This window comes from Eptatretus burgeri, chromosome 2 (genome assembly GCF_056783735.1).
Source record: "Eptatretus burgeri isolate ZD-2024b chromosome 2, Ebu_testis_v1, whole genome shotgun sequence".
NCBI lineage: Eukaryota > Metazoa > Chordata > Myxini > Myxiniformes > Myxinidae > Eptatretus > Eptatretus burgeri.
Window position 1 is genome coordinate 147,719,603 of NC_140962.1, and position 12,908 is coordinate 147,732,510.

At 40.2% G+C, this 12,908-nt stretch overlaps 1 protein-coding gene across 1 annotated transcript in view; it reads left to right on the forward strand.

Annotated features, from left to right (window-relative positions):
• The window catches only part of LOC147033488 (uncharacterized), a 48,157-nt gene that overhangs the window by 10,616 nt on the left and 24,633 nt on the right, over positions 1–12,908 (forward strand). Inside the window, exons 3-6 of the mRNA XM_085855691.1 lie at positions 300–387; positions 491–619; positions 7,558–7,668; positions 7,966–8,061. Coding sequence (XP_085711817.1) covers positions 300–387; positions 491–619; positions 7,558–7,668; positions 7,966–8,061 — 424 coding nt within the window. The remainder of the gene's footprint in view (positions 1–299; positions 388–490; positions 620–7,557; positions 7,669–7,965; positions 8,062–12,908) is intronic.

Below are 12,908 nucleotides of genomic sequence, written 5' to 3' on the forward strand. Positions count from 1 at the left end.
TTAATTAGGTGAATAAATGTGTGAAATAGTTCGCCAACCCGCGATTATTTGAGCGCATTGCCTGCAATCCGCAAACCTTTCCTCAATAAATTCATCTCGACAGAGCGAATTCATGAAGGGGAAACCCATGAATGGCAAGGCCCTCCTGCACCTCATTTATAATAAAATAATGATTTTAAAGATCGTTAAGAAATAAAATCTGGAAGTTTAGTGCTACTTAATGCAAGGCTTCATACATCACTATTCCTGGTACAAGCGTTTTATCAGAACAAAACCAGTATGGCAATGTGTGTTTGCAGCAACTGTGCTTTGGAGCACTCAGTTCATCATGTCTACCAGAACAGTTCCTCTATAATGGTGTACATTGCTGTTATTTATGTCCTCCCGGTGAGTCACAAATCGAGATTATGTATTTACAAGAAGTACATTCAACAGGCGATTATGTTTTTGTTTTTTCTGATAACCCCCTCTAACTATTTATCCTTTCCAGGAAGTTTTATGTTTAGGCCTTGTGCCTCTCCTGGAATATATCCCTTGTGCATTCACTGCCTGAATGGCATGTACACAGACAAGCCCAACTTGTTGAAAAATTGCTTGCCTTGCCATCAGTGTGATACAGGTACAATGACTTTGTTTCTTTAATTTTCTTTTTTCCTCCATTTGTTTTCTTTAGATAGCGCTTTGTCTGATTGAAATGACCATCTCTGACTGTAAACAGCGTTAGTTTTAACAATCGGTGATGCAAACACAATCAAATGGAGTTCATATGTTAGTATTCGGTAGCATGTCCTTTGGCATCATGCAATGCTTGAACCTGTTATGACATCAAATCAATGATCTGGACAACAGCCTGATCCAGATCTTTCCAAAATACATGAAATCTCACACCATGATACCAGGAAAGCATTTCACAACACGAATCACATTTACTGCATGAATATGCTACACTTCTGCATAAGGGTAATATACGTGGCAGATGTGTCTGTGGATGGAACGGGATGCAGCTTCTTCACTGGAATCACAGCTAGAGTCCTGACATGAGCACCTTCAAACACATTTGGGAACATATGCAGCAGGGGCCAGGAAAAAGTCGATCTCAATCATGTAATACCAAAGAACTGCAATAAAATCTACCCCTGCTGACCCCCCCCCCAATTGCCAAAATCTTGATCAGCTTGTCAGATATATATATTCCCCCACTGTTTTGTGCTTCCTTCTCCTCTTGTCTCCTGCTCCCCTTGTTAACCTCCGCCATCTTCGAAGATGGATGGAGGTTACTGTTTTCACCCCTTTCTGTTTGTTTGTTTGTTTGTGAACAGTATTACGGAAAAACTTGACGGATTGCGACGAAACTTGGTGGGGGGGGGGTTGGTATGGTCCAACCATCATGCCATTAAATTTTGGACTTGGTCCCCCCCCAAAAAAAAATTGTTCGAGGAAAAAAAATTTTTTTTTTTGCATTTCTACATGTTTTAAATGATTTCCAACCTCCCCCCCCAATTTTTTTTTACCCCCTCCCCCAAAAAGAGAATTTTTTTTTGCATTTCTACATGTTTTAAGTGATTTCCAACCCCCCCAAAAAATTGTTACCCCCCAAAAAAATTGCTACCCCCAAAAAAATTAAAGAATTTTATCTTTAAAATTCTACATGTTTGCATTTCTACATGTTTTAAGTGATTTCCAACCCCCCCAAAAAAAATTGTTACCCCCTCCAAAAAAAATTGTTCAAGAATTTTTTTTGACATTTCTACATGTTTTAAGTGATTTCCAACCCCCCCCAAAAAAAATTGTTTGAGAATTTTTTTTTTTTTTTGCATTTCTACATATTTTAAATGATTTTCAACCCCCTCCAAAATTGCTTGAGAATTTTTTTTTTTGCATTTTTACATGATTTAAGTGATTTCCAACCCCCCAAAAATTTACCCCCCCCCAAAAAAAAGAATATTTTTTTTTGCATTTCTACATGTTTTAAGTGATTTCCAACCCCCCAAAAAATGTTTGAGAAAAAAATTTTGCAACTTTTTTTTCAACAAAATTTCAAAATGTATTTTTTTTTTTTTTTTTTGCATTTCTACATGTTTTAAGTGATTTCCAACCCCCCCCCAAAAAAAAAAAATTGTTAGAGAATATTTTTTTTGCATTTCTACATGTTTTTTAAGTGATTTCCAACCCCTCCCAAAAAAATTGTTACCAGCCCCCCAAAAAGGGAATTTTTTTTGCATTTCTACATGCTTTAAGTGATTTACAACCCCCCCAAAAATCGTTACCCCCCAAAAAAAAATTGTTAGAGAAAATTTTTTTTTGCATTTCTACATGTTTTAAGTGATTTCCAACACCCCCCCCAAAAAAAATTGTTCGAGAAAAAAAAAATTTTGCAACTTTTTTTTCAACAAAATTTAGATTTCTTTTTTTTGCATTTCTTCATGTTTGAGGTGATTTCCAACACACCCGCCCTCCCCTCCAAAAAAAAATGTTGGAGAAAAGAACTACAACTCTGTCAGCACTGTTGACATCATATTTAATGAATAAGATATAAGGTTCACTTGAGTGACCCAGCAGTATTGGCGGCGGAGGTTTTGCACTCTCCCGAGGGTTCCCCCTCTAGTTAACCTCCGCCATCGAAGATGGGCGGAGGTTACTGTTTTCACCCCTGTCTGTTTGTTTGTTTGTGAACAGTATTACAGAAAAACTCCTGGTCGGATTTCGCCGAAACTTGGTGGGGGGATTAGGTATGGTCCAAGGATCATGCCATTAGATTTTGGACTTGGTCCAAAGTCCAATATGGCTGCTATGGTGGCCATTTTGAAAAAAATATTTGAATTTTTGTTTTTGCATTTCTACATGTTTTAAGTGATTTCCAACCAAAAAAAAAATTTGTTAGAGAAAAAAAAAACAAAATTTTGCAACTTTTTTTCAAAAAAAATTCGATTTTATTTGAAAAAAAAAAAAATTTTGCAACTTTTTTCAAAATTTCGATTTTATTTGAATTTTTTTTGCATTTCTACATGTTTTAGGTGATTTCCAACCCCAAAAAAATTGTTAGAGAAAAAAAAATTTTGCAACTTTTTTTTTTCAAAAAAATTTCGATTTTTTTTTTTTTTTTTTGGGCATTTCTTCATGCACGTCGATCTAGTTTAGTTTATTCAATCGTGGTTCAGTAGAGTCTGATCCGTCTTGACCTACAATGAATAGCATATCAAGTTCACTGAAGTGACCCAGCAGTATTGGCGGCGGAGGTTTTGCACTCTACCGAGTGCTCCCCCTCTAGTTATACATGTTTAACAAGGAATTTACAAGGAAATCTAAACCCGGTGGAGGCCATTCAGCCCATCATCCCTGCGTGAACACCGTACTAATTTATCAACACAAGATCCAAGAAAGAAAATACAAAATAAGTTTTTAATTAATGAAATAAATTTTTGCTTGTTTGTTTTTGTAGTTTTTGTATTTTTTTTCTCCCCTCAGGGGAGGGGGAATGGGTTTGGTTAAAAACACACATCAACCACACAACCCCCCTTGACAAGACCCCCACCAACAGCACTCCATACACATGCACACAATCACCCATCAATGCTCAAACTACCTACATGTCCTGTCAACATCCCTGTACCTATCTAATTCTAATTTAAACTTATCTACTTTTTCTGCTGCTACTACCTTTCCAGGGAGACCATTCCATGCATTAACTACTCTCTGAGTAAAAGTCCCCTGGCTTGCTCCCGTCTTAACTCTCCTCTTCTTTTTCTCAGGCTATGGCCCCTGGTCCTATCACTGTCGACTCTGTTGAATAATTCATCTGCACTTATTTTATCTTTACCTTTCATTATCTAAAACATCTCAATCATATCTCCTCGTAACCGCCTCCTTTCTAGTATATAAAGCCCTGTCTCCTTCAGCCGCTTCTCATAGCTGAGTCTAGCGAGGCCCGGAATCAATCTAGTTGTCCTGCTCTGAACCCTCTCTATGGCATCTATGTCCTTCCGGAACTGTGATGACCAGAACTGCACACAATATTCTAAATGTGGCCCTCACTAAATTCCTGTACATCCACATCCACATGTTCCATGTGTTAACTCTTATACGAGCCTTGACAATGTATACAAAAAAAAAAAATAGAACATGCTATCTTGGTGGTTTGCAGATAGGGTGAAGCATCGATGCTTGTGCCATTTCTCTGAATGACATGAAACTCAGTGTCCTGTCCACCAATTAATATTGGCGGACTGTAAAGATCCTACAGTGTCCTACTCCATTAGTCGGAGAGCTATCACCAACACCCTGAACAATTCCAAATTCCTGCCCTAACTGCTGCTGGGAAGGCAATTGAAACCAATCAGTATAATCCTTGCCAAGAAACTGCTTTGGCAGCACCGATGCTCTGGAACGAGTATGGAACATCGACAATTTTTTGTTGTGGTAATGCCTTCTCGGGGGCAACTCTGCATCAAATAGGGATAGTTATTTCCCTTAGTGCCAGTTTAGAATAAGCATGAGGTAATTTAATTGTGATATAGAATATGTGTCGAGTGTATAGAAAACTGTCTTCCCTCCCCACTTGCATGTATGTGTAAAACCACCATCTCTTCACACTCCTTTTATGTATTATTATTATTATTATTATTATTATTATCGTGGATCGGCTCGCTACGCTCACCTCTTCACACGTCACGTAGCAGAGATGTCACAGATTTGCTAAGGTAAAAGGGCTAACAAGGATACAAGGGTTAATAAAGGTGCAAGGGTTGATTATTAAAGAAGCACAAGGGTTAATCGTTAATGAGGTACAAGGTTGATAGTATGAGGTACAAGTGTTAATAAAGTTACAAGAGTCAATAGGCAAAAACGGCAAGGAGACTGGTTAGCAAGGGAGGTGGAAGGGTTACATAGGGGAAAAAGGATTGAGTGAAGAGATAAACTGGAATAATAGGGTGATAAGGGAGCTAAGGAAGGAGCAACATAAATTAGAGTAGGCCCAGAAAGGAGTAAAATGTGAAATGGTAGTGATAAAGAGGGAGTGTAAGAAGGGGAATGAAGAGGTAGTCAAGAAGATAGAGCTGATGGGACAGAGCATGAAGACCCTCTACACTGATGAGAGCCACCAAGCCTGAAACACGTGCTTGTGGATGTCCCCTCTCTGGGATGGACTGGTATATAAAATTGAGAATTAAATTATTCTCTCTGCAACTGTTTAGCCAGTTCATAAAATTGTATATATGTATATATATATATATATATATATATATATATATATATATATATATATATATATATATATATATATATATATATATATATATATATATAGACACCTCCCATGCTCATGGAGCCAAAGAAGCTGCATAAAGTAACCAAGAAGGCCTACGCAATGTAAGCACTTATGACAAGGGTTAACATGGGTACAAGGGTTAATAGAAGAGCATGGGAGGTGTCAATTTATTCATATAGTCCGAGCCACCTAGGTTTAGTTGATTAAGCGAAAGCTGATTGGCCCTTCCCTCCATTCACAGGTGAGAGATGTGGGTGGGTCTTTATTTTAAAAATTAACATAAATAAAAAAATGTGTATGTATATGTATATATGTATATGTATATGTGTATGTATATGTATATGTATATATATATATGTGTATATATATGTATATATATATATATATATATATATATATGTATGTATGTATGTATATATATATATATATATATATATATATATATATATATATATATATATATATATATATATATTCACATCCACATACACGTCCACGTCTACATAGTCCATTTTGTTCCTATCACAAATTGTTGAATAAAGTTTGTTTATTATCAGGGATTGTTAATTTTATTCTGAAAGGGAACTGCCACACTTTGCTCATGGGATAATTTTGCATTCCCATCAGGTGAATATAATAAACTGTATTTGTGTAAGAATCACGCAGTCAAATGCAAACTCATCAATCCTGCCAGATGAGTTTTGTGTTTGATTGTCAGGGTTTTGTTTTTCCATCAGATTGGCCATCATGCTTCATGGAAGTCGAACAATGTATCACACATCATATTTCACAGCTTTGTTCAACAATTGATTTCTGACGTATCCTGTGATGAATCACATTTTTGCTCGACATAAAGGACCATTTTGTTCCTCTGTATTCTTTCTCTTCCCGAGCCTTGGCCACAGGATGAATAATTTTTAGATCCTCGTGGAGGATCTCTAAGTCTTACTCACATTGTTGTTCTTGTGGACTTTTTTGTTTCACAGCCTGCAGTTTTCATTGAAACTTCCTGAAACTTGGCGTATATATGTAAAAATACCCTGCACAGACAGTAACGATCTCCGATTTTGAAAATTCCTCATAGAAAAAAAAGTTATGACGTCAAAATGTCTCCGCTAATGGAAATCGACTAAAAAATTATCTCCGAAACTAGGCAAGCTTTTTGAATTCTGTTTGCGGGAATTGAACAGGGCATTAGCATAGATGAATTACCGCACATATGGTACATCCCTATGAAGTCATATCAATTTTTATGACTTCATTCCTATTTTTTGACATTTTTTGTTTTTTGTTTCATAACCTACAGTTTTTATCGAAACTTCCTAAAACTTGGCATATATATGTAAAAATACCCTGCGCAGACAGTAACCATCTCCGATTTTGAAAATTCCTCCAAGAAAAAAAAGTTATGACGTCAAAATATCTCCGCTAATGGAAATCGCCTAAAAAAAAATCTTCGAAACTAGGCAAGCTTTTTGAATTCTGTTTGCGGGAATCGAACAGGGCATTAGCAGTGATGAATCACCGCACAATTGATACGTCACTATGACGTCATATCAATTTTTATGACGTCATTCCTATTTTTGAGATTTTTTGTTTCACAACCCAGAGTTTTCATCGGATCTTCGTGAAACTTGCCATGTATATGCAGAAAGCCCACGCACAGGCAGTAACCATCTCCGATTTTGGAAATTCTTCCTAGAAAAAAAGTTGACGTCATAATATCGCCGCTAATGGAAATCGCCTATACCATTATCTACGAAACTAGGCAAGCTGTTTGAATTTTGTTTGAATCATATCAATTTTTATGAATCAAGCCGGACATTAGCACCGATAATTTATCGCAAACCTGATACATCACAATGACGTCTTATTCGTTTTTATGACGTCATCATTAAGAGGACAAGGATCTTAGCTCATTCGAGCTTGTTTTTTTTTAAACTCGACTTTTGTGTCTTTCATTCTTATTGTATTTATCTTTTTTTGGCTGATGCAGTTATTTTCAATCTACGATAATTAAATATAACAAATTTGAATTTTTCATTGTGAGTGAATGAATGATGAAATTTACACCCATAGTTTACTTCTGTTTTTTTCATGACAATTTGTCATAGTAATGCACATTCCACATTGACCTTTTATGACACTATGATGATGAAAACTTATCATTCTTGTTCATTGTAAGCTAGAACATCACTTGAATGCTTTGGACTATTGTTCTGGTTCCTCCTTGCATCTTGTGTTCTGTTTCTCACTTAACTCTTTCTAATGTCGATTTGTTTGATCTGCAGATAGTCAGTATGAAGAGAGAACATGTGACACAAAGAATAACCGAAAATGTAGTTGTCGTCAAGGCTTTCACGAATATGATGGCAAGTGTGTGATTGAAGAGTCTTCCACAGGTAGGAGCTCGATGGTTCAATATGTAATCATTTAGAAGAGTTGGAAGGTTGTAAGGTAGGAGTGTCGGAGTTCGTAGCAGTCAATGGACACAAGCAATGTGTAAATTATTGCTGGGCATTGAAGTAATGAAAGAACTTTGATTGTGTAAAATGGAAAGAGCTTGATGAAAGAGGAATGAAAAGCCAGCAGCATGAAATTCTCTTTTAATTGTTTTTTTTTTTCCTCTCCTTTTTTCCTCGTTATCCAAAATTCTCATTTCTTTCCTTCATTCGTAATTGTCCACTTCATCCCAAAAGAAGAAACGGATTTCTACTTTGAGTTGTTCTCAAAGATTCTGACATGTTTCGAATTCGCAACCATTTTCATGATGGCGATCTTCATTATCGTCCTGGGTAAGTTTCCACCCTGAGTATCTGCATGTTGTGTGTGTTCACCATCAGGACAGGGAAGAATGAGGGAAATTAGAAAATTGGAAATAATAATGGATTCTCACGATCAATAAATGGATTAATGGAGCAGGTCTGCAATGTTAAAATTTACGTTGGATGCTTACAACTTATTTTAGAGAAGAAAAAGGTGAAGTTTGAATGATGCGTCGTTTCCATACAATGCAGAATGGCCACAGGCACCACTACCAGAGAAAACGTGGTTGACCAACAAGATTCAGACCCAAAGCCTTGCCAGGTGACAAAGGTTTCCTGGTTGGTGATACCCACCGCCATTCTACCTAGTGTGAACACAACTTCCTTCGAGAGAATTGTTGTTACTAAATGTTGAACACATGCAGCACTCATAAAATGTTTCACTTGAATTAGATAAGAGAAAAGATAAACACATCCAATGCTCCTGAAAGATTCATTATGATGAGTCAGGTGGAAGAGAGAATTATTGGCCCATTTGAAATTTTCATCTGAACACTTTGCTGTCAATCTGGAATCCCACGTGTAAATCCCAAGTATTGCGATGAATTGGCCTCATCAATGAATCACTTTATAATTTATGAAGAACAATGCTGTCTCAATGTTCTTATTTTATGTGATACTAGCAAATACAACCCATTGCTTCGCTGATAGGGATATTAAGGGTGGGGGGAGAAAGAGGTAGGGAGAGAGATGGGGGAGGGGAGGGGGAGAGAGGAAGGGGTAGAGAGAGGATGTAGGGGAGGCAGGGAAGGGGAGAGGAGGGATGCGAAGCTTGGAGGGGGTGAGGAAGGAGCGTCGAATGGGGGGAGTGGAGGGGGGAGAGCCACACCTCACAAAACATTTCTATACACTGCAGGAGAGACGGGTGTGAGGAATGGAGAGAGACAGAGACAGAGACAGGGGTGTGGGAGGAGAGATGAGGAGACTGAGAGCAAGAGAGACAGTGGGGTGAGGGGAGGAGGGTGGGGTTCGCAAAGAGAATGATATTGTTGTGGGCGGGGGTCGGTGGCAAGAACGACCACTAGGTGGGGAAAACTTGCGTCGTCTCCCACCAAACTCCCCGGAATTGGAGGCCGTCGCTCGGATAACTCCGCGAGCCGGCGGGTTGTTTAACCGACCGTAGTCGCCAATATTTGAACCGCGTTGCATAGGGTTATTTTGTCTCGATCCAATGTACCTAAGTAACCATGCGGTCTCGGCTACCGGGGATCCACGCCCTCGGAACGCCTGGCCGAACCGGATTCACTTTACTGGCAGTGGTAAAATTACACCTACCAACAACCACTCTGCCACCCACCTTTCCAGCCCGACTACAATTGTCCGATTACCCGGGATAAAACCCCGCCTAAACTCAGATCCGAACCATGCTGGACCAAATCAAGAAAGGACAGAAACGGACTGGGAACATTTCTGTGACGATTTATTTACAGTAAATGAAGACACAAAGCAAGACAACGCAAATATGCAAGAAAGGAGTATTTACAATGATCCAAAACACTTATTCAGTTCTACTTAAAGACGGGCCCACATGCAGACACACACAAATGAAAAGAAACCCAGAGTTCTTTATTGGACCCTTTATTTATCTTCTTTATTTATCGAGGAGATAGACAAACTGGGGGTCAAAGTTCGGATGGGTACCTGGCCGTCGGAGAAAGGGGGTACTCCATGCTGCGGCACCTGACAATGGTCGCTGGTTTGGTCCCCAGTCGCACGTGTGGGACTCGAGGTTCATGGCGGAGCTCGGGTGGTGAATGGCCGGGGTCCACAGAAGGGGGTTGGGGTCGCTCTTTCCTTCCTTGTAGAGGGCCAGCAGAGACACGTTCGCCGCCTCGACGACCTTCTGCTCAACCCTCGTGACAGCAAAAACCTTTTAGTGACAGCAAAAACCCAACAAAACTCTCCAAAAAGACACACCAAAAACTGCAAGACCCCAAAAAGACCCCTGCTCAGAGAGTGCTCGGGAATTTATGGACCTCCCTCAGCGGGGAAAGGCCTTGGTGAACACACCTCGCTATCCACCTTTGATTGGACAGGGTCCCACAGCATACCTTTCCGGGGCGGGGTTTCGGCCTTGTTTGGAGAAAGCCGACCCTCCCCTCCGCGCGTGTTCGAGAAAGGTCGTGGCAGTGAAACTGCCTCGAACATCCTCGGGAATCCATCTCAGGCAAGGGTGCGATGTGGCCCCCGAACCGAGGGCTGCAAGCACGATGGTACCGTGGATAGTTATGGGCCGAGGGGTCATGCAGATGGGATGGTTGTTAGATGGCTTGTTAGATGGCTTGTTAGATGTAATAACCTAACTAAAAGAAATCGCTACTCATGCATGCCTTTGATTCTCCCACGAGACAAAAGGAAGGGGATCTGACTACACATACTTAATGACATAACTGACTTTTGGGACATCTGTATGTTGAATGCAAATGGTTTCCCGATCCGTAACAATGTTATGCCCAATGACTGAACACGCACACACGAAGGTGGATACCTTCGAGACCTGGGGCGGGAGCATTCAAAACCTATGATATCTACCTGGAAAATGTCTGCCTGCATGCAGGCATGCTCGTACATGCGGTAACGTTTACACCCCTCCAGTCGGCTCACTCCAAATCAGATTTGTACATGTTACAGTCCCCTCAATAGAGGGGGAAGGGAGGGGAGTGGAGGGGAGGCAGGGGGATGGGGGAGGGGAGAGAGAGAGACAGAGACAGAGACAGAGACAGTCTGTCTCTGTCTCTGTTGGGTGAGGGGAGAGAGAGAGAGGGTGGGGTCAGAAAGAGGGAGAGGTGGGTTGTGTTGAGAGGAGGAGCAGAGAGGGGGTGGGATAGGGGTGAGAGAGGCATAGGGGTGAGAGAGGCAGAGAGGCAGAGGGGTGAGAGAGAGGAAGGGGAAAGGGATTCTGTCAGATGAGATGCCCAGTTTAACATCCATCCGAGAGATGGCACACACATTGTTGAATCACCCTGCCTGTGAAACACTAGCTTGAGAGTTTGTAGCTGGTTCCGGATTCGAACCCAGGCCAGACAGCTAAGAGTGAGCATGCATACCTCTCAGCTTTCCTGCCGTGATGTGGCGATTCATTACTTCATCACAACTGAAAGCATTTTTACCCTCGCTGAAGGAGAGAGTATTGCATTTAGGTCCATTTGTTTGTCTGTTTATCTGTTTGTTTGTCTGCACAGAACTTTCGTGTTTTTCTCCGCAACCGCTTCTTGGATTGAGACGAAATTTTCACCATTGGTGCGACGACTCATGTAGAATGTTTTCGTGATTACCGAATAAGTGTCGAAATCTGTTGTGAAATCTGATAATTTACAGAAATAATGAGTCTTATAACTAAGCCGATATACCTATTTACTTTAAGCAAGCAAGGTGATGTTCCATCTTTCTCCAAAGATGCACAAGAAAATGTGAAATTTCCAAAGCAATAAACTTATCTTTTTCTCTTGTTGGGATAATTATATTGAGTGAACAAAAAATTTAGGAACATGCCAAAATGGACCAGCTTCATCGAGCTCTATGATTTAATGCATTCACTGCTTGACCTCATGCCCTGTCCTCCAGAGGGTCGGTCTGCCTATCCATAGCATCTGCCAGATCTGTCTGTATTTTCGGAGGTTTTGCAAGGTGATCTACAGGGAATCAAACCAAATCTGGTAAAAAAACGGGTGATTTAATAAAAAGTTATAATGTTTGCATGGACCCTGAACTGATGCACTATGTGACGCGTGTACAGACGAGCTGGCAAGATGATGGATTATTTATCTGCAATGTTTATTTCACGGGCGATTGAATTTTGTGATGTCTCCAGGGTTGTTCTGCATTAAGCTGCAACTCTTTTGTGGATAAAGTCATTATTTGCACAACTTAATTTTATTTCATTAACTGCTGTGTGTGCGGTGAAGACCGGCTTTAAAGTTAAAGGGATCGGATATGATTATGCAGCGAAAGCTTGGCCAACCGTTCCTTCGGCCAAACAAAAAAGAGGAGTTTGTTTCCGGTTTCCTACCGACCCATTGCTTTTATATGCGACCCTACGATTTTTGTTGACAATTTGGACTCAGGCGCCGCCATTTTGAATCCCGCGTGTTACGTCAGTGAGAGTTTCAAAATGGCGGCGCCTGAGTCAAATGCGCACGAGGACTGCTTTGTGGATCGGTCTTTTCACGGTTAGTTTCACCGATGGTGGTGATGATAGTGGTGATTTGGTGGTGGGTGGTGGAGGTAGTGGTGGTGCAATAGACTTGCAAAAATGCACTAGACCTGCTGTTAAACTTTTAATATATATATATATATATATAATTACAGCAGTGTGTGTGTGACCGCTGTTTCTCGACAACCTCTGGTCCTATCTAATTGAAACTTGCCAGGTATATTGCTGGGGACCTGAGGATGTGCCTTTTCAAGGTTTGATATTAATCAGACAAGTGCTTCCCAAGTTATGGCCATTTATTTACCAAACCAATGGGAAGACACGTTGTTGCGTGGGCGTGGCCGATGGGGAAGGGAAGCACAGCCACGTTCCCCATTACGGATTACAACGTACGGGCTTCCGGAGAGTGATAACTTCGTGTATTCTAATAATTTCTCGATTTCTTATGCGCATTTATAGATAAACAGAATGGCCCAAGTTATGATCGTTTTCATATTAGACGGTGTATAAATTTCGGGAACATCAGAGTGCTGGTATGTTCCGAACCAGGAAGTAATTTTTTTTCTCTTCTCTTCTCTTTTTGTTTTTCCTTGCCACGACATTGCGAAAAGGTAAAATACGTTGGCGCTAATTGAATAATTGGGCATTAAAAATAAATTGCGAA